The 27,488-nt window shown below is 42.2% G+C and overlaps 3 protein-coding genes across 3 annotated transcripts; 1 reads left to right on the top strand and 2 right to left on the bottom strand.

The window, feature by feature from the left end:
* Positions 1 to 382: 382 nt before the first annotated feature.
* Positions 383 to 13,095, bottom strand: bicd2b (BICD cargo adaptor 2b). Its single transcript, XM_071925826.2, has 8 exons — positions 12,640 to 13,095; positions 9,878 to 10,090; positions 7,441 to 7,593; positions 6,260 to 6,724; positions 4,068 to 5,075; positions 3,713 to 3,864; positions 3,053 to 3,284; positions 383 to 1,882 (listed from the first exon to the last, which is right to left on the bottom strand). Exons 1-8 carry the CDS (start codon positions 12,871 to 12,873, stop codon positions 1,880 to 1,882), a joined length of 2,460 nt encoding a protein of 819 aa, XP_071781927.1. The 5' UTR covers positions 12,874 to 13,095; the 3' UTR covers positions 383 to 1,879.
* A 1,294-nt stretch (positions 13,096 to 14,389) lies between these two features.
* Positions 14,390 to 17,143, top strand: LOC144539354 (uncharacterized). The gene is made up of 8 exons (XM_078283752.1): positions 14,390 to 14,506; positions 14,752 to 14,788; positions 14,912 to 14,983; positions 15,097 to 15,165; positions 15,373 to 15,423; positions 15,568 to 15,630; positions 15,720 to 15,795; positions 15,973 to 17,143. The coding sequence occupies exons 1-8, from the start codon at positions 14,504 to 14,506 to the stop codon at positions 16,004 to 16,006; spliced, it is 405 nt and encodes a 134-aa protein (XP_078139878.1). The 5' UTR covers positions 14,390 to 14,503; the 3' UTR covers positions 16,007 to 17,143.
* Positions 17,144 to 17,526: 383 nt separating this feature from the next.
* tkta (transketolase a) lies at positions 17,527 to 27,317 on the bottom strand. The gene is made up of 14 exons (XM_071925897.1): positions 27,196 to 27,317; positions 24,399 to 24,516; positions 24,138 to 24,251; positions 23,895 to 23,992; positions 22,845 to 23,036; positions 22,415 to 22,533; positions 22,011 to 22,207; positions 21,657 to 21,821; positions 20,192 to 20,348; positions 19,511 to 19,641; positions 19,319 to 19,402; positions 18,960 to 19,053; positions 18,452 to 18,574; positions 17,527 to 17,714 (listed from the first exon to the last, which is right to left on the bottom strand). The coding sequence occupies exons 1-14, from the start codon at positions 27,300 to 27,302 to the stop codon at positions 17,527 to 17,529; spliced, it is 1,887 nt and encodes a 628-aa protein (XP_071781998.1). The 5' UTR covers positions 27,303 to 27,317.
* Positions 27,318 to 27,488: the final 171 nt, after the last annotated feature.

Here is a 27,488-nt window from a genome sequence, read left to right on the forward strand (position 1 = left end):
GGTATTTGATGCATAACATGTAATTGTAATACATAGGCCGACATTATGATTGAATGTATATGATTTGTTTAACTGTCTCTTATTTGATTCATAATGTTTGATTCATAATGTTTAGCGAGTCAACACAACCTCTCTCAGAAGTGGAATTTCATGGAATTCAATTCTGTTTCCTTAGAGCTGTGTCACATTCCAATTCCAATTGGAATTTACCATGCATTCTCTGGTTTAAACATTTTATTTATGCAACTATACAATCCGATACTAGGGATTCATTCACTCTTCTGATTACTGGCATAACGCCCATACCAAAAGTCATGGTGGAATGGAAATTTAAGTCTTTATAAAAATTAAAAATAAAAAAAAAACAAAGGCAAACTCAGAATTGTCAAAGTTAAATTTATTTCTTCACAAGGCATGACTTTAAGCAGAGACAGTATAGTGAGGCATGAACCTACTAGTGTTTTACCACAGGTATTGGCTTGTTGAACGTGTGACCAGCCATCTCCACCCAAACTCACTTGAAACATCAAGGATGATGAAATGCTGTTGTCTGGATTTTTACCAGTTTGGCACTGTGTCAAATAAATACAATTAAAGTTACAGTAAAAACATATAAAACTCAATTAGGATCAAGAATGTGAGCAACAATGTGTAAAATATTTTTACATAGCATTAACACGTTTTGTTTTTTGCCCTGTAAATTGCACTTGTATGAACAAAAACACATAGAAAATGGCACTGCAGGCCCTCTGTTTGCAGAAAATGCATTTTAGGACGCAAAAGTTTTACATAAAGTATTAAAACAATTACATTAAAAACTCTCCTTCATGAATAAATCTTATGAATACTATTAACATCTGACCTTAACTTAGAAATCTTGTATTTAAATAAGTTTTGCATTAATACTCTTCCTTAGTCATAGCAAACATGCCAGAACCTTTCTAACAACTCAGCAAACAATGTCCATATCGAGGAGCCTAATTGTACAAAATCTTTTTGTACAAATTTGTAGCTGCATACTTGCAGGATCATATAATGAAAACGATCACCATTCCTGTTATTGTTTTCATCAGCTAAGAAAAAAATATTCCACATAGGAGACATGGCTATCAAAAATCTTGCTTCTTTCTATGGACAGCTAGAAAGGCACTCCTAAATCTAAGGCCAAAAGGTAAATTAAAAAGGCAGAAAAGGCAACTCATATCAGTCAACAGTGGGTTGGAAATTCTGATTTCAAAAAGTAACTGCCACAGCTTTCTCACAGGGATCCTGTAATCTTCTCTGGTTCTGTTGCTTACTGACCGCATAAATGGATCATAATAAATTTCCTTTAACCCTGCTACTGATCTTTATGAAATAAATATGAATAAATATAGGTTGTATTACATGGAAATATTGTTATGGTTCTGGCAGCTAAACATGCACATTACATAAAAACATTGCATAATAGTTGAAATTAACATGACAAAGAAGAAACAAAGAGGCATCACCTAAAAGCAAAGGAGTAAAACACAAAGTGCTCAGTCAGGGTAACACAGGCAATGACAGAGTAATCATACAAAACGCTCATCTGATTCTTCTTCTGATTCAATAATCATAGTGGTGCATGTGGTCAGAAGACTGAATGGATTACAGTGGGTAGCCGACGCCATGAGTCATACTTTCTGCAGTCACACTGTGAACCTTAGGGAATTTCAGAAGTTATTGAGTCTTTGCTCTCTGAAACAAGGCCTTCAGCAAATAACTGTGGGTATATCTCTGTATTATCAATTACAGGTTTTAAAATCATGATGGGATAGTGAAGAAACCAGCAGCACAGGGGACTGGCAACTGTCAGACACTCTGAGGGACCCCCATAAGGACACTTGTCTTGCGCAATTTACTGCAAATGGAGAGATAAAACAGAAAGATCACATTAAATTCTCAGAGAATTGATCAAATTTCATTTAACAACATATTAGTGAAATGAAGATGGGGAGAAGCACCACGGGGTTAGGAGAGTTAAGGCACGGTGAAGATGGCTGCAGGAAGCAGAGGACTCGGGTATGTTATGGTAGCATGCAGGTTTCAGTTGTTACGAGTGATCAGGGATATAATGGAGGGTTACAATATGGAGTATAACAAGAAGAAACAAGAGTCTTTTCAAGAAAAAAAAAAGAAAAAAAATTACATGGAAATTACAAGAAATTAATGGAGACAGTAGTTTTGACTTTTGTCTTCATCTTGATCCCCAAATGACATTCAGAATTTTACCACTACTTCCCCCCCCCTATAACTCTGGTGATAATTAAACAAAGCACAAGCTGTTTCTGACAGGTGAGAGAAAATGAAAGGGGATATAATGGACTCAGACACATGGATGTATAAATTCATGTTAGAGAAAGCTGATAGTTTTGTGGGCAGATGCCAGAGAAAGTCATGCAGTCGTTTCCCCTGGTTCTCAGGCCAAAGAACCATCTGAATATCACATGGAAAAAACAGGACTTACCCCCCATGTTTGGGAGATTTGTGCCTTACTTATGCTAACTAAATATGGATATTTATTTTACCATGAAAAAACAATTATCCCTTAAACTGCATTTCACCTAGCATCCAGCTATAGAATAGTCAAATCAAAAAATATGTACAGCTTTATCCCTGCTGCCTATCAGATTACTTTATTAACCTTTTCTTGAGAGTCATATTTGTCTGCTTATGGAGAGATTAGACTCTGTACAGAACTGACTTATAGCAGTGCAAAAGGCAGGACAGGTTCAGCCAAAACCAGTCTAGGATCATGAACAACACATAGTGTTTACAGTATACAAGCAATACTAGCATGCCAGTTACCATGTTAAAGGAAATATGGCTACAGCAAAAACCCAGAGAGCTTGGTGTTAGAAAAGATAAACGTATGCAAAGCCTGAGTTGAAGGCATGCAAATGTTGCAAAAATGATGCAGAAGTCTTCACAGATCACAGGAAGTGTTGTACTTCTCACTGCAGTAGAACTCCGGGCCTCCCCTGATGCTTTGGGGCTCAGGGATGGCTCTGCAGGTTTGTCTCCGACTTACATGATGGTTGGCAGAGGCTCCTTTTCCCTTCATTTTGCCCTTGCCTCCTGCCCCTGCACTAGTGGTGCGGCGCGCCTGCTCATGGTCAAACTCCAGATCCTCCAGCCGCTGGGTCAAGGCCAGCTTCTGCTGGATGGCCATACGCAGCAGAGAGTTCAGGGTCTTCTTCTCATCTTCAGCAGCAGCCAGCTGCCTCTGCATGTCATCCAGCTGGGTCACATACTCATCGCACCTGAGAGAAAGAGAGGAGGGGGACACAGAGAGCAAGAGAGAGGGAAAGGTAGAGTCAAACTGATTAAACAAAAGTTACATACTATTTCCAGCAGGTGGTGCAAAATGCCTTGTATTGCTGCTGTCACATGTTTTCTCAATTCCCCAGCCTGCATTTTCCAGATGTGAGAATGAGGACCCTGCCAGCAGTCTCTGACTCGCTCTAGTATTACATCAGACAGCTCCCACAATGCTCTGTATCTCTCACATGCACAGGAATTTTTTTGTGCAGACCTATGCTTTAGCAATTAAGACATAATCTGAGTTTCTCTATCATTACCAGGAAAGGATGCTGAAGAGGGGATAATGGAATTAGCACACTAAAATAAAAATACATTATAATGGTTCAGTATTCAATTTTTTTTTATGTTTGTCAAGAATGCAATATACCTTGTAGCAAACATGGCTCGAAGTGAGGAGAACGTGGCAGCGTCCTCTTTCAGGGCTTTGAGCTCATTGCGGAGCTTCATCATCGTCTCAGTCACCATGGCCTTCTCATTGTTATATTTACTCTTCAGGTTGGCCAGAGCCACCTCAGCTGTCTGGAGGGAACACAGGGTTACATGATTATCAGTGCCTTACACTTACATAAACTCTGAACTCAAAGTGGTTATGTTTCGGTGCTGTCAATTATCCCTTTCCTTTTTATTTGTCTATTTGAGAACTAAAACAAGCTTTCTTCCTCTCTGAGAAAATGCATCCACTGCACGCACACCCACACACACTCTCCTTGCACTCGTTTGACCTGTTTGTTGGCCTTTAGGACAGTTCTGAGAGTGGCGATCTGCTCCCTCTTGGTGCTGAGCAGGGACTTCAGTTTGAGGATCTCTTCCATGCAAGCCTCCTTGTCCTTGTCTGCCACTGTGCCTAGCTCCAGACTGGCTAGCCGCTGGCGTGACAGCTCTGTGGTGCGGTCCACTGCCTGCTGCAGGTGGCGGATCTGGTCCCGGATGATGGCCACCAGGTTATAGATGTTCATGGGCTCTGGACGGTGCTCTCGGGCTCGAGCGGCGGTGGCATCGCTAGCCTCTGTCTTTCCGGGTTCGGTCTCAGTGATCAGCCCATTAGTGAGAAGCACAGGAGATGAGTGATGCTCCTTCCCTTCTTGCCACCCTCTTACACTCGCCCTGCCCTGCTTGTAATAGTCGAGCATGACGCGGTTAGGGGTCTCATTGTTGCACATACACACATGGTTGTAGAGATTGGCCAGCTCTTCACTGAAAGCCACTAGTTCATCCTGGGCCACATTAAGGCTGCCTAGTGATTCTCCTGCAGCCTCACTGACCAGACGGAGCTCCTTCTCCAGCCGGGCCATCTCCTCTTTGTCTGCTCGGCTGCTCTTCTCGAGGGACGCCAACCTTGCACTCAACTCCTGGACGTCACTCTCCAGCCGCGCTCGCTCCTCTTCATACTGGGTCCGACACTCCTGGTACTCTGCCCTCAGCGTCTTCAGCTCCTGCCTCAGCTCACCAGCTTCAGACACGGCCACAGTATATTTACACTGCAGGATCTCAGGTCCGTTGATGTCCAGCTCGTAGTAGTCTCCGTCTCCGTCGTCGCGGCTGTCCCTCTCTTTCTCACTGTCGAGGGCAGACTGGCGCTCCTTGCTGGCCTGAAGTTTCCTCATAGCACTGAGGTTCTCAGTCAGCCTGCTGACAGCCTCCTTCTGCTCTGACAGAGTCCCATGGGCCTGGTCCAGCTGCTTCTGGGACTCCTGCAGAGAGTTGATCAGGGCAACCTTCTCTCGCTCCACCTAACACAGAAACAGAGACATTTTCAGTCAGTTAAACAACTTTACACCACTTGACCATGACCAAGATCAGCAACAGCATTTGCTTGGCTAAAGTTTCCCTGGTCGCTCAGCTCTACAGGAAAATAATGGATTTCAGCTGACTTGTTGATCATGTTGCTCGCAGTGTGAACACGGGCCAGTAAATAAATACTACTTCCCACAGCTTAATGTATTCTCTTTAGATTCATTGACCAATGAGTAGAGAATACATAAGCATTGTTTGATCATTCTTATTAGCTTTGGCCATTATGGCTTAATAAATAGAAAGTTGGACTACTGGCAGCTCAGAGACAAAAGTGATCGTTGATAAGGCTATAAGATAAGTGTATATTTGAGTGCAGTTTGAGTTCACTGCACTGAAGCCTACTTGACAGTCTCTTTTGCATGGGGTTGTTTGTTGCTCTATCCCTTTGCACAAGATATATTATGTACTATACTTTTAGGGAGGATAAATGCAGATGTTGATGCTTTACAGATATACTATCTGAAATGTAACTGTTTTATTTCTTCTCCATAAATATTGGTTCCGCACTGATTTTTTAGAAAAACATTGAACAGCTTCTGTGCATGCCACTTCAGCCCTCCCTCATCTTTGTCACTCAAATAGTTTGACAGATGGCAGGTGCATTTTGAGAAAGTAACAGGGAGAAAGAATGACCATACTGTCAATTCCACTGTTTTTTATGTCTGTATGAAGGATACAAAGTCAAATTTCGAACATTCAATATTGATAATTAAATTAGTATAGCAATGTCAGTTAGAAACCTTCAAGTCAGTCATTTGAAAACATGTGATTCTCTTTCAAGGAAAGTCAATAATCTGCTCATGCGCCTTTGGGGTGGGTAAAAACAACTACAGGGCAGATAAATCTTACTGTTTATTCTTGTAGCACATAACTAAGTCACCCATCTAATTTGATGCATGTATATATCATACTGTAAATTCTGGTTGAAAAGGGATCCCATTTTGAGTGAATGAGTTGAAAGGATAGGATCAGGCAGCCATAGTGTAAATACGTTTATCAGTCCTGACTGTGCTACTTTAGTGAGGCTGTTCATTAAGTAGTGTTTACCTTAGTAATGCATTATGGCAATTCAACAAGTGATGGTGTTGAATGGTCAGAGGGCATCTTGTGAAGCTCATACCTGTACAAGCTGCTGTTTAAGTTTCTGGATCTCAGAGATGTTGAGCTCACTTAGCAGGTCATCCACCAGGCTAGGAGCAGGCTTGAGGACCTCCCCTCTCCTGTTCACCGAAGCTCTGTTGTCTTCATCACCCTCCGCTGTCTTCACCAAGCCGTTCTCGAAGCCGCGGATTAGATCATCGTTGTCAGGCTCGGTGATCGTGGAGGGATCCTCCTGGAGTTTTAAGTTGTCGATGGAGATGTTAAGGGAGCTGTGGTAAAAAGAATCTCCGATGGTCATATAGTGGGACAGCTCCTTGCGCAGCAAGGCCTTCTGCTCACGCTCCGTTTTAATAGTCTCTAAAGCCTCGGTCAGCTGTCGCTCGGCGATCTCCCTCAGACGCATGGCTTCCTCCAGCTGGCTGTGTAGGCACTGGGAGTCCTCCTCCAGACGACGGATCTCATGCTTTAGACCCTCAAATTCCACCTGCACAGAAGGACAAGAATTATTTTTCTAAGTTGAGTGGCGCCCATTGTAGTTCCTCTATTAAGCCCAAGTGCCACAAAGCTCGCCAAAGTGTTCTCCAGTGGCCTGAAAATAAAATCTCTGAGGCCATACAATTTCAGACACACCCTGAATAATATTTTTTTTTATTTTAGTAAAGGTTGAAAGTGAAACAAAGAAAATAAAATGAAAAGAGTCCAAATCAATTTATAAAAAAGCCAATTTGCTGATTGCCCGTGCTTTAAATCACAGTGAGCTCCAGAAGTGTTTTGACAGCTACATATTTTTAATGTTTGGCCTTGTTGCTTTATTACATTGGATGTGAAATGACACAATAACAATGAAGGTTACATAAGTTAGAATGTAAGCAATAATATGAGAGTATTATCATACATATTAGGTATGAACAGTTAAAGGAATTACACCATTATCTGAACATGATTTGCCCCCATTTCACGGTGCATAGAAAGTGTTTGGATAGGTTTTAGTAGTAAGGAGAAACTGCTTAAGTGACTCATGCCCTTCGGAAAGCTCTGGAGTTGGGGCAAAGAAAAGATGCCTCAGCACACAATTAGGTGTGAGCAGCTCACAACTGGGCCGCTGTCACAACTGCAACTACCTAAATCAAGCCCTTCCTCTCATATTATGAAACAACAGTAGTGTCCACTATTGTGTCTTGTTAGTCGGCTTCATCTTACCTGGCTTTGTCTCAGCACAGAGACTTGTTTCTGAAGGGAGATGTTCTCCTCCTCCAGCTCACTGTAGTCCTGCAGCAGACGAGTCTCCCGCACTTTGTACTCTCTGATGTCATCACGCAGCTGACTGCGCTGCAGCTCCGCCAGCTCTGAACTCTACACACATCGGGGCAGGAGGAGAGGGAAAGGAGAGAAAAAAATATATTATGGCAGGCTGTGTGAGACTAAATTCCAAACAAACTCATACATCTTTTACTGATTTCAAGGACAACATCACAAGGCAGGGCAAACTAGATCCTTGCGATTCCACTGTCACGGTGAGTAAAATGAAAAACAGCATGTCGGCATGTTCCACATACCGCAGAGGCAAGACCTTGGCAGGCAACTGTAATGAGGGAAGAAGAACATGGTCCACTTACCAATCCAGGCTCCTTTGTGTCACTCACAGTGGACCATTACATCATCTTTCCTGCCAGGCAAACCTGCTAACTGACCACCCCCCACTACAGACATACACACCAACTCTCTCCCAACTCTCTGACAACTAGTGGTAAACCATTGGTCTCCATCTTATCTTCCATTAGCTTTACTAATTATATCTTTCTTCCCATTTTGATTGTAACTGACACAGTAGATTACTCTAAAGATAGTTCTTACACAGAGGTGTACAATGAACCATTCAAATACACACAATGACTTCAAGTCATTTGGCCTCATTTATAACAGCAGCATAAAAATCATCACAAATTCAAGCACTGATAGGAAACTTGCGTTTAATTTATGAAACCTTCTTAAAGCTTCAACATGCTTGCTTCAACAGCATGATAACATGAAAGGCACATTCTTGGGAGTATCAAAACACACCAACATTTGTCAGCATTTCAATTGGGCATAATTTATAGGAAAAAAAATGTCCAGTAGATTTAAATTGTGGGTTTGTGTGTCTATAACATGCAGGGAACTGCCTCCAATGACTGTACATACATTAGAACTAGAGACAAGAATAATCTCCCCAGTAAGATCCAGCTCTGATTGATAAATAGGGATGGGAATCGAGAACCGATTCCAGTTGAGAACCGGTTCCAAATTGTCTGATCCATCGGAATCGTATGCCTCCGAGGTTATCAATTCCTTTTATCGATGCCGGCATGTTTTTCTGACAGTTGCGCATGCGCATTGCAAAAACTCATGCGTCATGACGTCAAACTCTGCATCTACGCTGCTGGAAACTTGCAACAAGAAGGAGTCATGGCGGAGAGGAAGAAACGGTCCAAAGCGTGGCTTCATTTCACGAAGAAAGATGACAACAGTGCTACTTGTAACGTCTGTAAAATTATAATTTCTGTGTTCACACATAGCGTTTTTTGATGTGGAAAAAGCGCTGCCTGGAGCGCTTTTTGTGAGGAGAAATAAAAAGCGGATCACGGCAACGTCACCTGACGTTAGCTGAGCAGCTGCTAGCTCACTAACCAGCTGGTTCACTTCTAGCAGACAGAACAGTGTTGTGCAACAAGCAAAGGATAACCAGATATTTCCAATACATGTCCAGTATAATCCATACTGCCTTTAAGATCGCTGTTGCGGTAACGGAAATTCACTTATTACAACGTCCAATTTCTCCACCGGCACTTTCACTTTCTCCATATTTGTTGTTGCTATGGGAAACGACCAGCGTCTCTGTCATCGTGATTGGTCGGCTGGGAAAAAGCGTCACCCGGCGCTATTCTGAAAAGTTCAACATTTCTCAACTTTTGAAAGCGCTCCGCTCTGACGAAAAAAACGCCGCTGCAGCGCTTTTCGGGAGCGGCTGCCTTTTGTGCGCCTTGCGGCCGCTTCCCATTGCTTTTAATGAGAAAAGGGCGCTGGTGGTTGGGGAAAAAACGCTATGTGTGAACGCAGCCTTAAGGGTGGAAACACCAGCAATATGTTGAAACATCTTAGGGTAACCATCTAAAGATCTTATTTGTTTTCCAAGTTATATAATTTTAAGAAAAGGAGCATTGTAATTTATTTTAACATGTTCAAATGTTATTAGGCAGACATTCTACACTGTGTTCAGACTCGAGATAATAAAACAGCTGCGTTGACGCTGAAAACCTGTGTAGGCCTACTTTTTTTTTCACACAGAAAATTGATCGGGAATCGATAAGGGAATCGATAAGGAACCGGACCGATAAGCAGAATCGATAATGGCATTGGTATCAATAAAATCTTATCAATTCCCATCCCTATTGATAAATACCACCTTTTGCTGGAGAATGTAGATTCATTTCAAGATTAGACTTTATGCTCTCTTCATAAATCAGGGCCAGAGTGCTTAAAACAAGACTGGCAGAACTGTCATCAAACTGTACTCAAATGGGCAAGAAACTGATATTGTAACCCTGCGTTCAATATCCGTAAATACTTATAGCCTTGTTTTACAAATTCCAAGGATTACCTCTCTCATCTCCAGGGCAATGGAGGCCAGGCGGTCGTTCTCCGCTTGTGTGCTGGTGAGGGAGGCTTTGGCCTGTCGGAGCTCATTCTGCAGCTCGAGGACCTTCTGCTGGTAGAGGGCCTCCTTACTGGCAGACTCCAGGATCAGTGACTCTTCCCTGCTTTCCCCATCTGCCGCCACCTTCCTGTGGGTCGAGTACGCTTGTCCAAAGGCCTGGGGACAGGAAGAAAGAACAAACATCAGAACAAACATCTTATCATCTTAGATCCACAAGTTATTATAATCATAGTGAACTTGATCTTAAATACAGACACAGAACCACAACTACAGCCAGAACAATCATTGGCCACAGAGCAGGGAGCACTACAGTATCACAATGTTGTGTCTTGACCCCAGAGCCCCCCTTATTTCCGTAATATTTATTTAAAAATACCAGGGGCTTGTCATTCATTGGTTTACATAGATGCTACATACAGTATGTGACTGGTTGTCAGCCATGTTCTTCATGCTGTTCAAGAAGAGCATTTACTCCCATGTAAGTGCTGTGCCGTCCTGCTAGTACATTTTGGCGGTGTCATTTCATGATGTTCATACCACACTCTGGCAGAGTATGGAAAGCGATTACAGCCAGCAGAAAATTGAATTGAATTGAATTGAATTGTATGAATTTGACAAACTGTGAGTTGACTGGAGGTGGCTTCCTTCCAGTTCCAACACTCAGGAAACAAAACAAAATCCATTTTTGAATTTATTCAATAAATTCATTTTTTGAGTTCTAACGGTTCAATATGAGCATGACAAATTCAAATGCAATTCAAATACAATCTTGTTCCATATCAGAGAGAGGTAGGTACAACAGAGTCCCCTATTTATTACTAGCCCAGTGATGTTGACCACCAATGGAATCTTGAATACAAAGCAAAGTGTCTAAGCTTAACAGTACCACCAGACAGTCAGGTCAACACATTGACAGATTAAATAGGGTGAATAGATTGATGTCAGCTTCCCACAGCCAGATGACTCCCAGGCCTACAGAACACCCACCCAGCCTGCACTGGGACATTCAGCCAAACTGGTGATGTAATACACTTAGTCTCCTGTCCAAGACAGTCTTGAAAACCAACCATAGAGCCGGGGCGCTCCTTCCTAACAGCACCCAGCTTGACTTCTCTCTTTCTCAGCATTTTGTATTCAAACCAATTAATATGTATAGCAAGCAGTGGTCAGATGTGATGTTGTAACCTAATTTGATGTTTCCTTTTTCTCCAGCAGCCCTACTGACATACTCCACTGAAGAGGGAAAAGACCTACTAGTCAGAATCATGAGATATCCAGCGTATTAGTCAGAGAGGAACAACTGAGTACAACAATGAGTCAATTACAGAATGGATTGCGATTTGTTCCATGAATAACACACAGTTGACCAAACTCATCATTAACATACAACTGAGAATAAATCATTGAACCAGCCGCAAAGAAACCGGTGGAGGCAAAATTAGTTATTTATTTTGAATGGACAAGTAATTCATGAACTGAAAGCTGAACTGTGAGTTTGACGGCCAGACACACAACTAAGCATGGCCTTATTTATAAATTAGTAAGACAGAGATGTCTACCTGGACAGCTTCTGTGTGAGATCAGTGTTTTGAACAGCTTGAACATACACAGCAGACAAAGAGACACACATCCAGCTGCTGCTTCTTGACAGATCCTGATCACCTGGGCTGGGTCTGTCTGTCTGTCTGTCTGTCTGTCAGCCACCTGTATGCACAACCGCATACTATCAGTCTCTATCTTCTGTACTCATCCAAGAATGTTGCTCACTGGGCTGCGGGGCGGGATAGTCAAGACAGATCCAAAACATCCATCTTCCAAGAAACCAATTTAAGAAGAGAGAGGGGCAGAGGTCTAGTTGATATAAGCAATCTACATCATGTTGAGAATGCTCAACGGCACTTGATGATGTTGACTGCTACATGGTTCGCATAATTATGAGCCACATAGGCAGGGAAATTTGGCCGACAGTAGACGTCTGCCAAACCTCAACGTTACATACCAGGAGCAGGCCTGGACAAGTGACCAAAAGGAATGACATATTTTTGTTTTTCAAGATATTGAAAGTGCAGATTAGCTCACAACCCAGAAATCATTATGCCATACTTGACAAATTCAAACTGTTTACCATTGTGGTTCGAGAGACTATGCGACATTTGTGCCGCAATTTGGATGCAGATAGCCAGCTGCTATACGACATGAGCCGAAGCCATGTGAACATTTTTTAGTAATTTGTTTTGACATTTTCAGTCGCGAGTCAATTCACGAGTAGGCTATTTCAAGATTTCAGGACCGTGCGGCTTTCAGATCTTTTGTTCTTGGAAACATAATGAATGTCATCCATTTATGGCTTCAAAAGTAACAAAAGGCGTGACTCCAGAAGGAAAAATTGATGTTTTATAAAAACCGATAGTTCTGAGAGTTCTCCTCCTCCGTTCTGATTGGCTGAGACACGTTCGAAGCCATTAACACCGGATAAACATAGACCTGTGACCGTATTACAAAGTATTTAAATATTAACGCGCTAACTGAATATAGGCCTACTGCTAATTATAACGCCACTTGCCGGTAGCCTACTTTGTTTAGCTTGCAAGAACTATATTGCTTGGCGGAAGAATTACTTTATTCACATATTTCTTTTTAACTACTATCGATTAAAAGTAAAGTCTCTTGTGGCTCGTAGGTTAGACCTGTAACATTGACGTTACCTCCTTCAGCTGGTCGAGCTCATGTCGGACCGTCTCGTACTCAGTCTCCAACTCATCGAATCGTTGTTTGAGCTGTTGTTTCTCCTCCAGCACCGCCAGCCCATATTCAGCCGCTTGGATCTTTTCATGTGTCGTTTCACGCAACTCCCGAGAAAGACGCTCGATCTCCGCTCGAAGCCACTGCGGCCCGGCCTCTGTCACCAGCGTCGCTTCGGGATATTCCTGGTCCTCCATAGATGTCTTGGCTCGCCGCGACCCACCGACTCACAACGATAACGGGACCCAGCCCCAGAAGGAGAAGTGCAGACAATCCTCCACGGCAAGAAATCAGTGCCTTCTTTGTTGGAACTGCATGGTTGTGACTTTTGCGTCAAGATCCCTTCGCCTATTTGCACAGCAGAGATCGTCAGTGTTCCACCCAGACGACGATTTTGGCATTCTCGGTTTGCTCCACAGTGGCGGTGATTAAGTTTCTTTAGGCTGAGAGAGGAAACTAAGTTGAGATCATCGGTTGGAAGCTACGCCTGCATGCGGTTCAAATCAGAGCGAGTGGGAGGAAATGTAGTTTTATGTGTCTTGCCTTCATATTGAAGACTAACATACGTCGTCTGGCATATTGACTACAAGTACCATAGTGCTTTGCTTGGTCTGGGGGTCTCCAGTGAAGCCTTGAACGCTATCGATACGGCACTGCCATCTAGAGATGTAATAGTGGAGCTACAATTGTAACCGCAAGTCAAAGATTTATTATTTATTATTTATTTAGCCTGTAATCTCTACATGTGATTTGTTTACACGACGGCCAGTTGGGCTAATCCGGTAAAATGTGAATGCATGTGTTCTGCATAACAGATTGTGGAGTCCATGATTCAACTATCTCACACATATTTATAGACAGTAAAGCCCTTTTCCCTCATCTTTCCATATTGCCCTACTTTTTCATTTACACGGCCAGATACTAACCTTGCAGGATGTACGAATACGAATTATTCTGTATTAAAAGTCACATTTTCTTCATATTTCAAAAACATATTTCACTTTGGCAGAACATTAGTAGCCTACTTTTCTGTGTGTACATATCCAGAGAGGTTCAGAGGAAGCCAACCTTCAGTGCTTTTTTTTCTACAGCTTTTAATATCAATAATTGCAAGCAGGTAAAATTAGGTTTGAAAAGTATGATCTGGCATGCAGAATTAAATATTTCCTGGATCTACTCATCAAAATTAAAGTAAGTAAGTTGTGCTGGCTGAGTGTCCTCAGAACAGCCAGATTTGGTGGTTGACTATTCACAAACTCCTGCATAAAAACCTGTGCTACCAAAGTGAAATATCAGTTTAACTTGAGAGAGAGAGAGAGAGAGAGAGAGAGAGAGGATTGATGTGCAAGGCATGCCTGTGTGAAGGCAGTAGGGGGTATAAGTGAGTGAGAAAGAAAATTGGCCTTGTGTGCTGAAGTGTAAATGGTGACAGTTTGCAGTCAGAGGGACTCAGAGCTGTAGAGCTGCAGGGAGAAAATGCAATTAGACACATCGGTTCTCATTTCCCTTTCTTCTTAATGATGTTTTCCCAGTTAAGTCATTCTCCGGACAAGAACACCTCTCAGCTCTGACATGGCCTCTGAGTGAGCCTCAAGACAGTCATGCAGTCGTAGAGCCAAGCTTAGATGTTAAGTGTTTAATATGTATGAACACCAGCCTGCACGAATCTGAAAGTGAAATTATTTTTCTTTGGGACTTCCCATCTGTCTGTCACATAGCTGTGGCAGAGTGGTGAGACTGGCTCAGGAAGTCCCTGCTCTGCCTTCTCGATGGTTCAGTCACCTGTTCCCGCACCTGCCTGGAGCGAGAGCCTGCTGCTGAACTTAAATGGTGTGTAGCACTGGGTTACTGGGTCCCAGGTCTTCTTCCTGTGGTAATCAAATGGGGTGACTGTCAGATCCTTTACTGCTCTCTGTATGTTTCTCTCTCTCTCTTACTCTGTATGCTTCTCTCTCTCTGTATCTGTCTCTCTCTCTACATATGTAATACTTTTATGTAATACTTTTGTATTTATCCATCAAGCATGTTTATCTGTTTCTGTTACCAACAGACCATGACCAGTGTTTCTTTTTCAGGAACATGGACAACGCCTTTATGACTTTTACCACCACTGTATGTTGTACTTTATAGTCCAAATTAAAAGTGAAAGTAAATGTCCTAAAACTTCCTGAAAGAAATTAATCTTTATTTAGAGCATATTTCTTGGTATTAATCTATTGTTTTGAATTTTTTCAGGCAAATTTTACCATTTTTTCGCAGTCTCCTTTGGCCTGGGATGTGGAATGGCACTCTATAGGCCCTATCGTTGTAAGTAGACATAGTATTCATTCATGGTCCAGGAATAAATGATACTTACTATTTTTGTTTGGTATATTTGTTATAAGGTGGACTCAGGAATAATGTTTGTGTTGCCTTTCCAGCCCTTATAATTCCGTCAGCTCTCGCTGTGTTCTTCACCCTAATATTCGAGTTGGTGGGCATAGTGTCTGGTAAGCTGAACTTTGTTATAATGTTGACACTAATATCTTTTAACAAGTTTGTGAAACTTCTTTATCTAAAGATATAATATAAAACACTCATTTTGTTTATTACTCTAAATATATCTGTGGAAATGAATCATTGATGATAAATATTTATTTCATGTTTGACCTCAAGATTAACAATATCAATGTAGATTTTTTTTGTGTTCCACTCAGATTTGCCAGCCCATACTAGGAGATGTGAAGGTCCTCCCTATGACAGAAGAGGTACTAATCCCCATACATACTCCAAAAGAACAAACCGATGACCTTGAATTATACAACAATTAACACAATTATATAAATAATAATAATAACCACACCCAGACCTGTTCTTCTTAAAAGCTAACATTACCTTCCAACTCTCTCTAGATGCTTACTGGGGATTGTGTGTTGCTCTGTTTGTAGCTGTCCTGAACCTCAACTCATATCATGGTAAAGGCACATGGGTATATAGTATGTGAGATATGCAAATGCACTGAGAAAATATGTTTTGTGTGGTTAAGTTTTCTGCTTTATTCCAGTCTACACACTGTCTTATGGATGTGGGATCATGATGTTTGCTGTTAGGGGAGCAAAACGGAAATACAGCTCTCTATGGTAGGTAGCTCTCAAAAACATCAACAAGACATTAGTCAAACCTTACAAATTGTTCTAGAGCCTTCATAGCTTTGGCATGGGTTGAGTTCAGGACCTTTGAATGTGTTTGGAGGTTATAAGTAATGGTATTGTAAAACTTGTATCATCTAAAGATATTATTTGTCTCTTTTTGGACAGGGAGATGAGACAGAGACAGCGACCTGGGTGGTAGACCGACTGTAGAGGATTGAATTAATGTGCAGTGATACATGTGATATCTACAAGGTCGCAAAGCAGACTTGTGTTTGGTGAACTGAACTTTAGACTCAATTCTTTCTTCAGGGAGATACTGAATTATAACTGGACTCTGGACTCTTAGAACTGGACGCTTTTATGATCAGATCTTAACAGTTTTGATGGGCATTACTTCGGTCAAATAGAAGATCTATTGGTTAGCTCAAAGATGTAGAGAAATAATTCAGTTAGTGAAGTTATGAAACAAGTTATGCAGATACTCTATGAATTGTATAATTCATATTAATACATGCTTTCATTCATCGTGGTATTGTACAGTATAATTTAGTTAGACACTGTTTCAGTTGTTTCAGAGTTGTTGTATGCATGCATATGCATACTGCTCAACCTACACACATAAACACACATAGTAGGGAAAAATAATAAACACTTATGAACTCTCAAACTCAAATGCAGAGGGCTTTATTACATGAAAGTAAGGTACATACAAAATTTCAAGTAACAAAGGAAGTGTTTGTTCTTGGGTTCACAATTCAGATGTAACTCTACCTTCATAGCCACAACCAACCATATTCTCCATCAGCACTAGCAGGACCTGTACCCCTCCACCTTACCCGTATGTTAAAAGATTATGTCGCTGACTACACAATGATTATTGTCACATTGTTGGAATGGTCCAACTGTACGGCCAGCACAAATGAATACTGAGGTGTATAGGTTACTTTAAACTCTGTAACAAAAGATAGTGTTGAAAAGAATGTTACATTTTGCTAATCAAAGAAGTTGAAGTTGTCTGATGATGTGTATTGTGGTTTTGGGAAACATGGATCAAATGCATAGTGGACTTCAGCGTGACTGCTCTTTGTGGCCTACCTACATTTGTTTGAACTTTTTTTCACTTCTTCAAGACTAACTTCTACAAACATCAATTCAGTTAGATTCTTTCAGAGACTGCTGTCATGATAAAGACACCTACTGTACTACTATATGCCCCACCCGGCCTTAAGAGCTACATCAGAACAATATAAAAGTATTAAAATACATTGTTGTAAGTTGAATCAGGTTGAACATATCAAAGAGCATTTCAAAAACACATGAGAGCATCACATAGTATTCATGTACTTCATGTCACAACATGTAAGAATGTATTGTTTTGAATGGTGAGTGTCCACCAATAACTGCCAGCTAGGTTTGATGGTCAGTTATGATAACTGAACTGGACATTGTGATGATGACCAATGACAATGCAGGGATTAGGAGTGAGGATGTGAGTGTTTGCATCTGTGTATGTTTGTGTGTGAGTGATGGATGCGTGAAAGAAAGGTAAATGTGGAATTTTACTTCAAAATGTACAGCACAAAATCACATTACTTTAGTTAACACATAAGGGCATTCACAGTGAAGGAATTTAAAGAGCTGGGTGTCGTGAATTGAAACATACTGTTTCTCTTGATCTGAAGGGGTGTGATTAGATAGGTGGGTGGGGCAGGGTGGAAGTTACTTGGCATTGGTAGAGCTGCTTAGCATCTTGCGGACGGCCTGGGCAATGGCGTCGCGATCGATACCGTAGATCTTGAGCAGCTCGTGCGGTTTGCCACTGCGGGGAACGTGGGACACAGCCAGACGATGCAGGCTGAAGCCAGACTCATTGACCATTGCTGAGCACACTGCCTCCCCCAGGCCACCTGTGGAACAGCAATTCATCACATAGGAGAAAAGAAGAGGGAAGACCAATCCCCAAAGGCTGCCATATTTTCACCTCAAAAGCTTTGGCCCCTCATTGGTAGCAAGGCTATTAATGTCATCACATATATAGAGAGACGATAACAATTTGAGTCAGCCAGACTTACACCCACAACATTGTGAGTACATAATATGCCCTTGACCACTGAACCACTAGGATGCCCCAAAGGACAGTCCCACTTAAGAAGAAAGGAGATGCTCAACATCAGAGTGACTACATATGCCACATATCTTTGGTCCAGTCAAGTCCATGCCATCACCCATCCCCACCCTCCTAACAGGCACATGCAGGCGGGGCTGGGCATGGCTGTCTGTGCTATCTAGGTCACAGCGAGCCCCATGGGCATGCGCTCAGCTAAGGAAATCTGACAGCACTCTGCCTCTCTGGCCCTTATACTCTCTCCCTCCTCAGTACACAAAATGCACCACAATACCCTGCCTGCAATGATGGCGCACAACACTCCGCCTCTCCTCGGCCAATGAGCAAATGCCACCACATTGCATCTCTGCCACTGAGCCAATGGAAACATGCCACCACAGCGCATCCCAGCATCTGGACCAATGAGAAGGCCCCAGCTGCATACATTTATAATGCTGAGATGCTTATGGTTGCCAGGTTAGTAGTGGGCATACAATACGCAAAAGCTCTAAAATATGACTACATTAGATGAAAACCTACCTTCATAGTAGTGGTCTTCCACAGTGAGGATACGGCCCCTGGTGGCACGAGTGTGGTCGATGATGGTTTTGGCATCCAGCGGTTTGATTGTGAAGGGGTCAATGACCCTGATAGAGATCCTCTCTGGAAAATCAACAATTTCATTCAGTGGAGGAATATAACATCTATAGATACTTCACTGTAATTGAGTGATGTATTTGATAAAGTAGATTTCCTTATAAATGCTATTACGCTATAAAGCTGCTATAACAACTGACTAATGTCACTTCTCAATGCATGTGTAAAATATCACAGTGAGGCATTTATGGTAAATTAATCAACTTCTTTAAGAGCATCAGGTATCCAATATTTTTCCACCTAAAGGCAGGTCAAGCAAGCATTGGCTATGCAAGCCAAAGCGGCGAACAAGGCCAGGTCTGTCTGATTTGCCATACATGATCTGGCATACATTTCTGATCTCCTAACACTCAAACACAGTATTTGGATGAGAAATCGGCCTTTGCTGTACCTTTCTTTAGATGCTCAGCTGCAGCCAGAGCCTCATGCAGGGTCACTCCAGCTGCCACCACAGTCACCTGGTCCTCCTTGCTCTGGTACACCACCTGGTGAGGGGAAAGGAAGTGTTTACAATTACACGTGATACTTTTTCTGTTTTAAGCTTTGACAGTGCTCAGTATGGTGTGCTCATGTGTGAGTGGCTGGTGCTTTTCTTAATTTTTTGCCCCTAAAGGCAGCCATTTTGTTTGTGTGCATCCCCTGAGGCAGCACTCTCTATACACAGGATGTCTTCAGTGTCTGAATTTACAATAGTTTGGTCTATTGCTGTCCTGGTAATATATAAATCAAGCACACAAAGGGGTTTCTCACCTTTGCCTGTCCAACATGGAAGTCCTCATTGCTGTTATAGATGATGGCATTCTCCTGGCGGCTAGTTCTGATGTAGCAAACACCCTTTATACAGAGAAACATGACAAGAGCACGTCACATTTTGTAAATACATATCAAATGTTCCATAGATATTATAGGGAAGCCAGAACCCTGTGTTTAGGTTTTAAGTACCTTTGTGTTTACAGCCAGCTCCACAGCCTTCTCAGTAGACACACCATCACTGGGATAGAAGATGGTCGCTGTGGGAAGGGCCCTGAACATAGCCACGTCCTCTAGACCCATCTGAGAGGGGCCTTCCTCTCCTGGAATACACACGCACACACATGATTACATCTGACCACATACACCCAATGATTAGATTATCCTCCAAATTTAAAGTTATAAGTTATCTACTGGTCAGGTCAACTGACAGTCATGCATGCAGTTGCGCAGACATAAAGCCAGACTTACTGACGGAGTGGCATGCAGTGTACCTGCACTAACAGAGGGACACCTGGGTTCCTGGTGACAGCTTCCAGGACAGACAGGAAGGGTGAAAGAGGGAGGGACTGAGTACTAGGAGTACGGCCGTAGAGGATAAAGGGTAAGGAAAACACAGTATTAGAGGGAGAGAGAGAAAGGGTTGGAACACACACACACACACACACACACACACAGACCACTCATTTTGGCAGTTCATTACCATTTAGGAGGGTGTGAGAGTGCGGTCTGAGGAGAGTGGGTGTTGTGAAGTGGCAGGCTTCAGTGCAAGGAAATAATGGTGGGTGTTGTGAAGGAGTGTGTGTTAGGTAAGGTGTGTGGGAGGGATTGAGGTGTGTGCCACAGACAGTTGGACAGTTAAGGTTCACTAACCAGTGGACAGGCCGCAGTGGGAGCCACACAGGTTGATGTTGCTCTCTGAGATGGCGGCCATGCGGAGCTGGTCATAGGCGCGGGTAAAGAAGGAAGCCAGAGTGCTGGCAAACACAATGTTCCTCTCACGGGCAGCACAGCCCATGGCAACACTGACCTAGGAAATGAATGTGAAGTGATTATCTTCTAGTGCCTCCCTAAAAGCACAGGGGCAATATCTTTATATTATCTAACAAAGTCTGTGCCTGAAGATAGTTAGATGCACATAGATCACCCACATGTGAACTTGAGAGGATCACCCAAGGGTCACACACCTGTGGTACAAACCTATTTCAAAAGATGGACCATGCCTCTTTGATCCAAAGACCAAGTTAAGTAGAGAGTCAGTGAGAAGAGTTTCTTTCAAAGTGCAGGAGCTTATGGTCCCATATGGGTGGAATCAGAGGCATGCCTCCTCTCACAAATCATTTCCTGTTTCCTGTCTCCATGGCCCTCCCCAATCCCTTAGCTCCTTCGCTTGCTTTGTCAAAACCAAAAGGCAGATACATTAATTTATTTATTTCCAGCTGATAAAATTAACAATGACCAAGCATCTTTGAAAGTGCAAAGGTGATGTTACAAAATGTTTAATAGATATAAGCAATGAAAACAGACTACTTCTGTAAAACAGTTAATTACATGAATGCTAAATTTATCTGTATAAATACATAAATCAAGTCTTTGATTTTATAGTAACAAGCTTCTCATTTAAATAGTAATGTTTTTTCATTGGAAGATGTCTCATTTGTATGAGTGATTCTATTTCTGCCTAATCAACTTTTGACATTTCTTATGCATTCAGCCAGATGGCCCCACCCTCTGCACTGATTAATATTTCACCTCTGAATACACTTGTCAGAACCGCTTCTCATCATACACATGCCTGACCTAGATTGCAGTTGGCTGCTGCTGGAACCAGAACAGCAGGAGGAATACATGTCTGATCGCCTCTCCCCAAAATATTAATCTAAGGTCAGATAGAAAATTATGACCGAGGCAAGGACAGGGATTTATCAGATGCTGCCTAACCATAGGCGGCAGAAGCAGCCATGCAGACCACAAGGAGGTGTGTTGTAAATGGGTCACGTCTTTGCCCATCGCTGCATTATGGATGGACAACCCATGTATAATTTAATAACCCAGCCTCAGACACACAGCTGAGAAATGAGGATGTACTGAGCCAATCAGAGGAGAGACAGGAATTTACTCAGCAAATTAGCACTCAATAGGAAGAGAAAGAGATGTTTTATTTGGTGAATAAACTTGAATATTTGAGACAATGTGCAACAGAGGGAATAGAGAATAGACTTAAGTTTCTCTAAACCAAATGTGAAGCCTACAATAATAAATATTCCGTTATTGTAAAAATAGCTTTTTCAAGCTTTGTGAAATAGGCATAATTTGGGGGGTTTAGGAGAGATCATACCATGTTCTGCTGAGCAATGTAGCACTCAACAAAGCGGTTGGGATGCTCATTCTTGAAGATCTCTGAATAGGTGAGGTTGTTGGTGTCTCCGTCAAGGGCCACAACACGTTCATTGTAGCGGCCCAGCTTGGCCAGGGCCATCCCATATGCCTTCCGTGTGGCAATCTACAGAGAGAGAAAGTAAGCCGATCAATCATCAGCATGAACCAAGTCTGTTGGTTTGTCTAGCTATAGCTTTTAGTCCTTTGGATTTGTGGTAATTGTATATGTGTGTGTAAAGTTGAAAATAGAAGATGAAGGCTATTGATCAAGCCAGCACATGAGATGTTTGGATACAGAATGCACATGGGATACCTTTTCTCCAGGCTTGTAGCTGGGTGCACTGGGCATCCTGACGTTCCTCAGGCTGACCGGAGGGGAGTCCTCCATGGGGGCAGCTGGGTACAGGCGCTTGCTGCTGTTCATGATGCGGCTCTGCAGGTCTTTCAGCACCACCTCTGCCATGTCCTTGGGCAGTGGCTTGGCATGCCAGCCCATCTTATCCTCCGCAGCTGAAACCACATAGACATCTCATCACATTGGTACATTCAAACACTGACGGGTTGATGGGCGGCAGACTCACACCACAAAGCACATTCATTGACCGACGCTACGTACTTTTTGCATGTAATTTACACTGGCGTGAGAGCAATGCACTTGCAAAAGTACATGACTATGAGTAACAGGATGCAGAGAGGAGAGCGACAGAGTGAGAGTACCTGGGATGCCCTTGCCCTTGATGGTTTTAGCAATGATGGCAGTGGGTTGATGGCGTGGCTGGCTCAGAGCCTTGCAAAGCTCCTCCACACTGTGTCCATCCACAATGATGGCATGCCAACTACACACACACACACACATCAGAGCCACACATTAGAGCACATCATGGTATGTTTCATATGGACAGCAGACATGGAAACACACGAGGACACAGAGTACGCAATGAATTTAATAGTACAGTAGATAGTTAGGGATAGACATTAGATCTTGTGTATTGTTTGAATAACTATTACCTTTCATACAATCTTCTCTCACAGCACATTCATTAACATACACACACACACACACACACACACACACACACACACAAGCACCACCCTCTCATAGATGCAGAATTTAAAATGTTCAGTTTTTAATATTATACACTGTTACCCAAAAGCTTCGCAACGCTTCTGATATTTCTCTACGTGATGCTGCAGGGGCGCTGGGTCACTTTGGCCCAGACGGTTGATGTCCATGATGGCCACCAGGTTGTCCAGCTGGTAGTAGGAGGCGAAGGACATGGCCTCCCAGACAGACCCCTCCGACAGCTCACCATCCCCCAGCAGGCAGTACACACGATAACTGAGGTGGAGAACAAGGCGTGATCATACAATAAGTGTGCGTGTGTGTGTGGTGTATGTTGTGGTGGGGGTGGGGTATTGCGCTAGCAAGAAGCGGCATGTCTCCCAAAAATGCACTCTGACACTTTTCCGGTCAGATTGGTTCACTGTCATTAATGTGACAGAACACATTGGTAACCAGCTGTGAAGTGAGAAAGCTTTCTGAGGTTCATAAAGGAGCGGCTGCTGAACTTCACACCTGCTTCTGCAACATATAACATACTTTCTCCCACAAGCCACTCGTTCAACCCCACAGACTCATTTAAACAGGACAAATTATCATCTTATATTATCAAATTAAGTTGCTAATATACTTACAGTATGTCATCAGTCCCAACTACTATGCCCACTGAGTGAAAATTTCTCTACAAAGGTATTTTATGCAAAGCTATGCTGTTTACTCAGATAATAAAAATGAAGGCAAATGTGAATTGGTTTGATACATGGTAATAATTCAGAACAATAGATTGAGAATAAATGCAACATGGTTGAATGCACTAAGTCTCAATTTGACTCTGAGATGAAATCTGTTTGGATGGTAAAAATAACTGAGATATGACTGCTGGGCCTGTGATTATTAGAGCAGAAGAATCGGGAGAGCAGAGCATGCAGCCACGCCACACACACACCCACAGAACCTGGAAAATCCTCGCTGTACACTAAAAAAAAAAAACATAATCTCAAAATAAAAAATTAAAAAAAAAGACCTATGTTGAAAACCATGAACCCCCAAAATACATCAGTGGACCAAAATATTGTGAGTGTGTATTGTGTGTCTGGTGTGTGTTTTCTTTTTTTGTGCGTGTGTGTGAACTCTTACCTGGACTTGTCAAAGTACTTCCCAGTGTATGCCATCCCACAGGCCACACCAAGGCCCTGTCCCAAGGAGCCAGTGGCTACATCCACAAATTGCTGTTTCTGAAATGCACACGCATGCACACACACACACACACACACAGTGAAGTGTTATTAGAGAGCAGCATGGTTTCGAATGTGTTGGTATAGTGTTTAAGCTGAATTAACTGAGTTTTCTGTTTCCGTCCTGAGGCGTGGGACCACTCACAGGAGTCGGGTGGCCCTCCAGGGTCGAGTCAACCTGGCACAGACTGAGGAGCTCGCTCTCCTTCAGGAAGCCCGTCTCAGCCCACATGGAGTACAGCGCCGGAGCAGCATGACCCTGGAGACAAACACAAGCATGAAACAGCACTATCCCTGTCAAACAACTCCCCAGGTAAGCCATGGTAAAGTTCAGACTCAACACACACACACACACACAAATAAGAATGAAGGTCTCCAGTCCAGACTGGGTGGGACTGGGTCTCACCTTGGACAGGACAAAGCGGTCATTATTGAAGTTCCTGGGGTCTTCAGGACGATACTTCATGGTGTGGAAGAAAAGCACAGACATGATTTCTGCCACACTGCAGCATGATGTGGGGTGTCTGGACAAGACGGGAGAGGATGCTGTTACCCATATGTGAGACATACAGCACACATGCACACAGGAATGTGAAACCCCCACACACACATTGTGAGAGAGAACACCTCCAGCTCCAGTTTATTCAAATACAGTACATAGTTCAAAAACAAGAATGAGTTCCCTCCAATATATTAGTACAGGTGGAAACCGACATCACTTGGTCCTGCTATCAATTGTTTTCCCAGGCAGTTATTCTGTGAAGCCATCTGGCAATTTGGAATTAATTTGCAAATAGCATGCATACTCTCTTTGTCTTGCACAAGTGTGCACAGCATTTGCAGGACTCCCTCTGTCAAGGCAAGCGCTAGCACACATTTTGATTGGCTGACAATATAATAGTTGAACTGTTTTTGACTGGTAGAACATAAAGCTGGAAAGTTGCCAAATAATACCAGACTTTCCTTTTTTGTAAAGGGCTGATTTGGTTCCAACTCCACCCGGCCATTACAATACAGTTATCTGCTCTGTACTGGAAATGTCTGATGGATAATTGGGGATGGCAGGTGTTGGCCCAAGCTAATTCCCATTTATTCTTAGTATAAACAAAAAAAACTTTCCCCAGCTTTGTATAACAGTACACACAAGAAAGGAAGCACCAGTTTTGGTGCTATATAGAAACTATTTCAAGGTGCTGCATACAACCATCCTCATCTGGCACAACAAAGCACCATCTTTGAACCAATTGGTTCATTGTTTATATTTATTGAAAAACTTAGAACTGTGATTTAGACAATACAGTGGAGGCCTAAACATAAGTTAAGATGGGGTCCAACCTGTTATCAGTGACCAAACCAGTTCCAAAAGCAGATACATAGACCAAATAACTAGAGGTAAAAACTCTTATAGACCCACTGAAAAGCCAAAACAGGTACATATAGGTATTAGTAACAGTAATAGTAATAGTTCTACATGTATTCACATGGAAGAACCATTTACAGTGTTATATTGAGCCACTCACAGGCTGTAGAAGCACATGGAAACACTGTGTGCTGTATGCAAAGGGTCCCAACAGATTCACTGGTGCATGAGGGTTCTGACCCAGATCATCAGTGACCCAAAGCAGACACTTAGACCGCCGTGGAGTTTGAAGCTCTGGAAGAACTGGTTGTAAATGTAACCATGATGGTAAAATGAAAAACAATCTATGTTTGTATAAAACAGTTATATTGAGTCACTATATGAAACCATTCATGAACTGTTGAACTAAGGAGCCCTTTTACTTTTTTATTTTACATGGAACCACCAAGTACTACATGGAACAGGGCCTGACAGACATGATATATTGGCACAGTGATATATCATATATCATAGATATATGATATCAGATATATAGGTATTGGAATAATTCACTGATAATGCACCAATGTAACTGGTGCAAAACCTGATATTTTGACATAATCATTAAAGAAACAAGAAAGTCCATACATAAAAGTAGAGTATATACATTTCTTTTAGAGCTCTGCCTAGACCTGGAGAGGGATATTTTATGATTTTAGGTTAAGTAACAATCAGTTTTAGTGGTCAAATGTCCTTCAGTGTATCCCTTTGTCCCTATCAGCATCTGTTCGATACCCCAAAATTGTGTAATGGGCACAATTATGGAAACAAACACTCATGGTTCTTCAAATAGAAAAAAAGATTTAGGATTTCATGGAGCTGCTCAAATAGTGAGGGTTCTAAAAAAAAAAAAAAAAAATCACCATTTACCCATAATGATCTCTGAAGAGACATTTTTTTTTTAGAATTTGAGTGCTGTGATACTGTCCTGCATCCCACTAATGCGACAGAAATCTATGATAGAGGTCTAAGGGGAGATGATAAGCAGGATTTAGATTAATCCATAAAATATTAAAATCCTGTCCCAGCGAAATCATGCTTTCATCAAGCATGCAATATTCACATTCATGTGCAACCTGCCATCCACTCAACACTGCACGCTCTAGTCCGTCTATTGTGCCCACTACTGGACAAGGGCATATTAAATTTCCTCAAAATAAATCATATACAATATATATTCTTCAAACAAAATGAAAGAAATAAATTTAAAGAAAAATCAAAATACACTGGAGGCAATATGAGCTTTTTATCAACAAGAAATTTGAAGCTTAAGGCCTCTGAAAAGATTTTATTATTCACTATGCTGAAAATGTATCCTTTGTTGTGGGCTGTGATACTATGGAAGTGTGTTCCAGATGTATTTATGAATTTCACACAAAGGAGAAATTAAAGAAGAAGATATTCTAGCTTATATAACTTTTATATACTGTAATATAATACTGTAATACAAAATTGATGTAGAAATTGTACTTTTCATCCATTTAGTCAATGACGGACTCAAAGTGAAATTTATCCCATTAACAACTCTGGATGTTCCAGTTATTCAGTCAGCAGTGCATGAGAACAAAGGCAGGACATGCTGTTCCTTTTGCATTTCACTTGCATCCATGTGTGTGCATGTGTGTGTGTGTGTGTGTGTGTGTGCATACAGTATGTGTGTGTGTATGTAGTTAGGTAGGTGAGTGTTGGTGTTCAACTCTGCATGTTGCAAAGAAATGAGAAGTTTGCATTATGTTTTGCATGCATTGTGCCTGTTAATGTGTAGAGTGCATCCACTGTCTATGGGTCAGTAGAAGAGACTTACCCACTGCCTGCAGCAGTTGTTGCCTTGATGGAGTTGATTCTGAGGCGGTTGGCGATATTCCTTAGCGCCTGCACTGTCTGCTGGTCAGGTTTGTGGTAATCCTCCATGAAGGCAAAATGTCAAGTTCCACAGCACCAGAAAAGTGGACCAACAACAATCCTCTGTTGTGTATTGTGTGTGTTTTGTTTGTGTGTGTGGGAGCGAGGATTGGCAAAGAGCAGCACCCGACTTGTGTGTGTGTGAGTGGCAGAGAGAGAGAGAGAATGGAGGAGAAGCAGGATTTATCCTATCGT

This window comes from Centroberyx gerrardi, chromosome 5, assembly GCF_048128805.1.
Source record: "Centroberyx gerrardi isolate f3 chromosome 5, fCenGer3.hap1.cur.20231027, whole genome shotgun sequence".
Taxonomy (NCBI): domain Eukaryota; kingdom Metazoa; phylum Chordata; class Actinopteri; order Beryciformes; family Berycidae; genus Centroberyx; species Centroberyx gerrardi.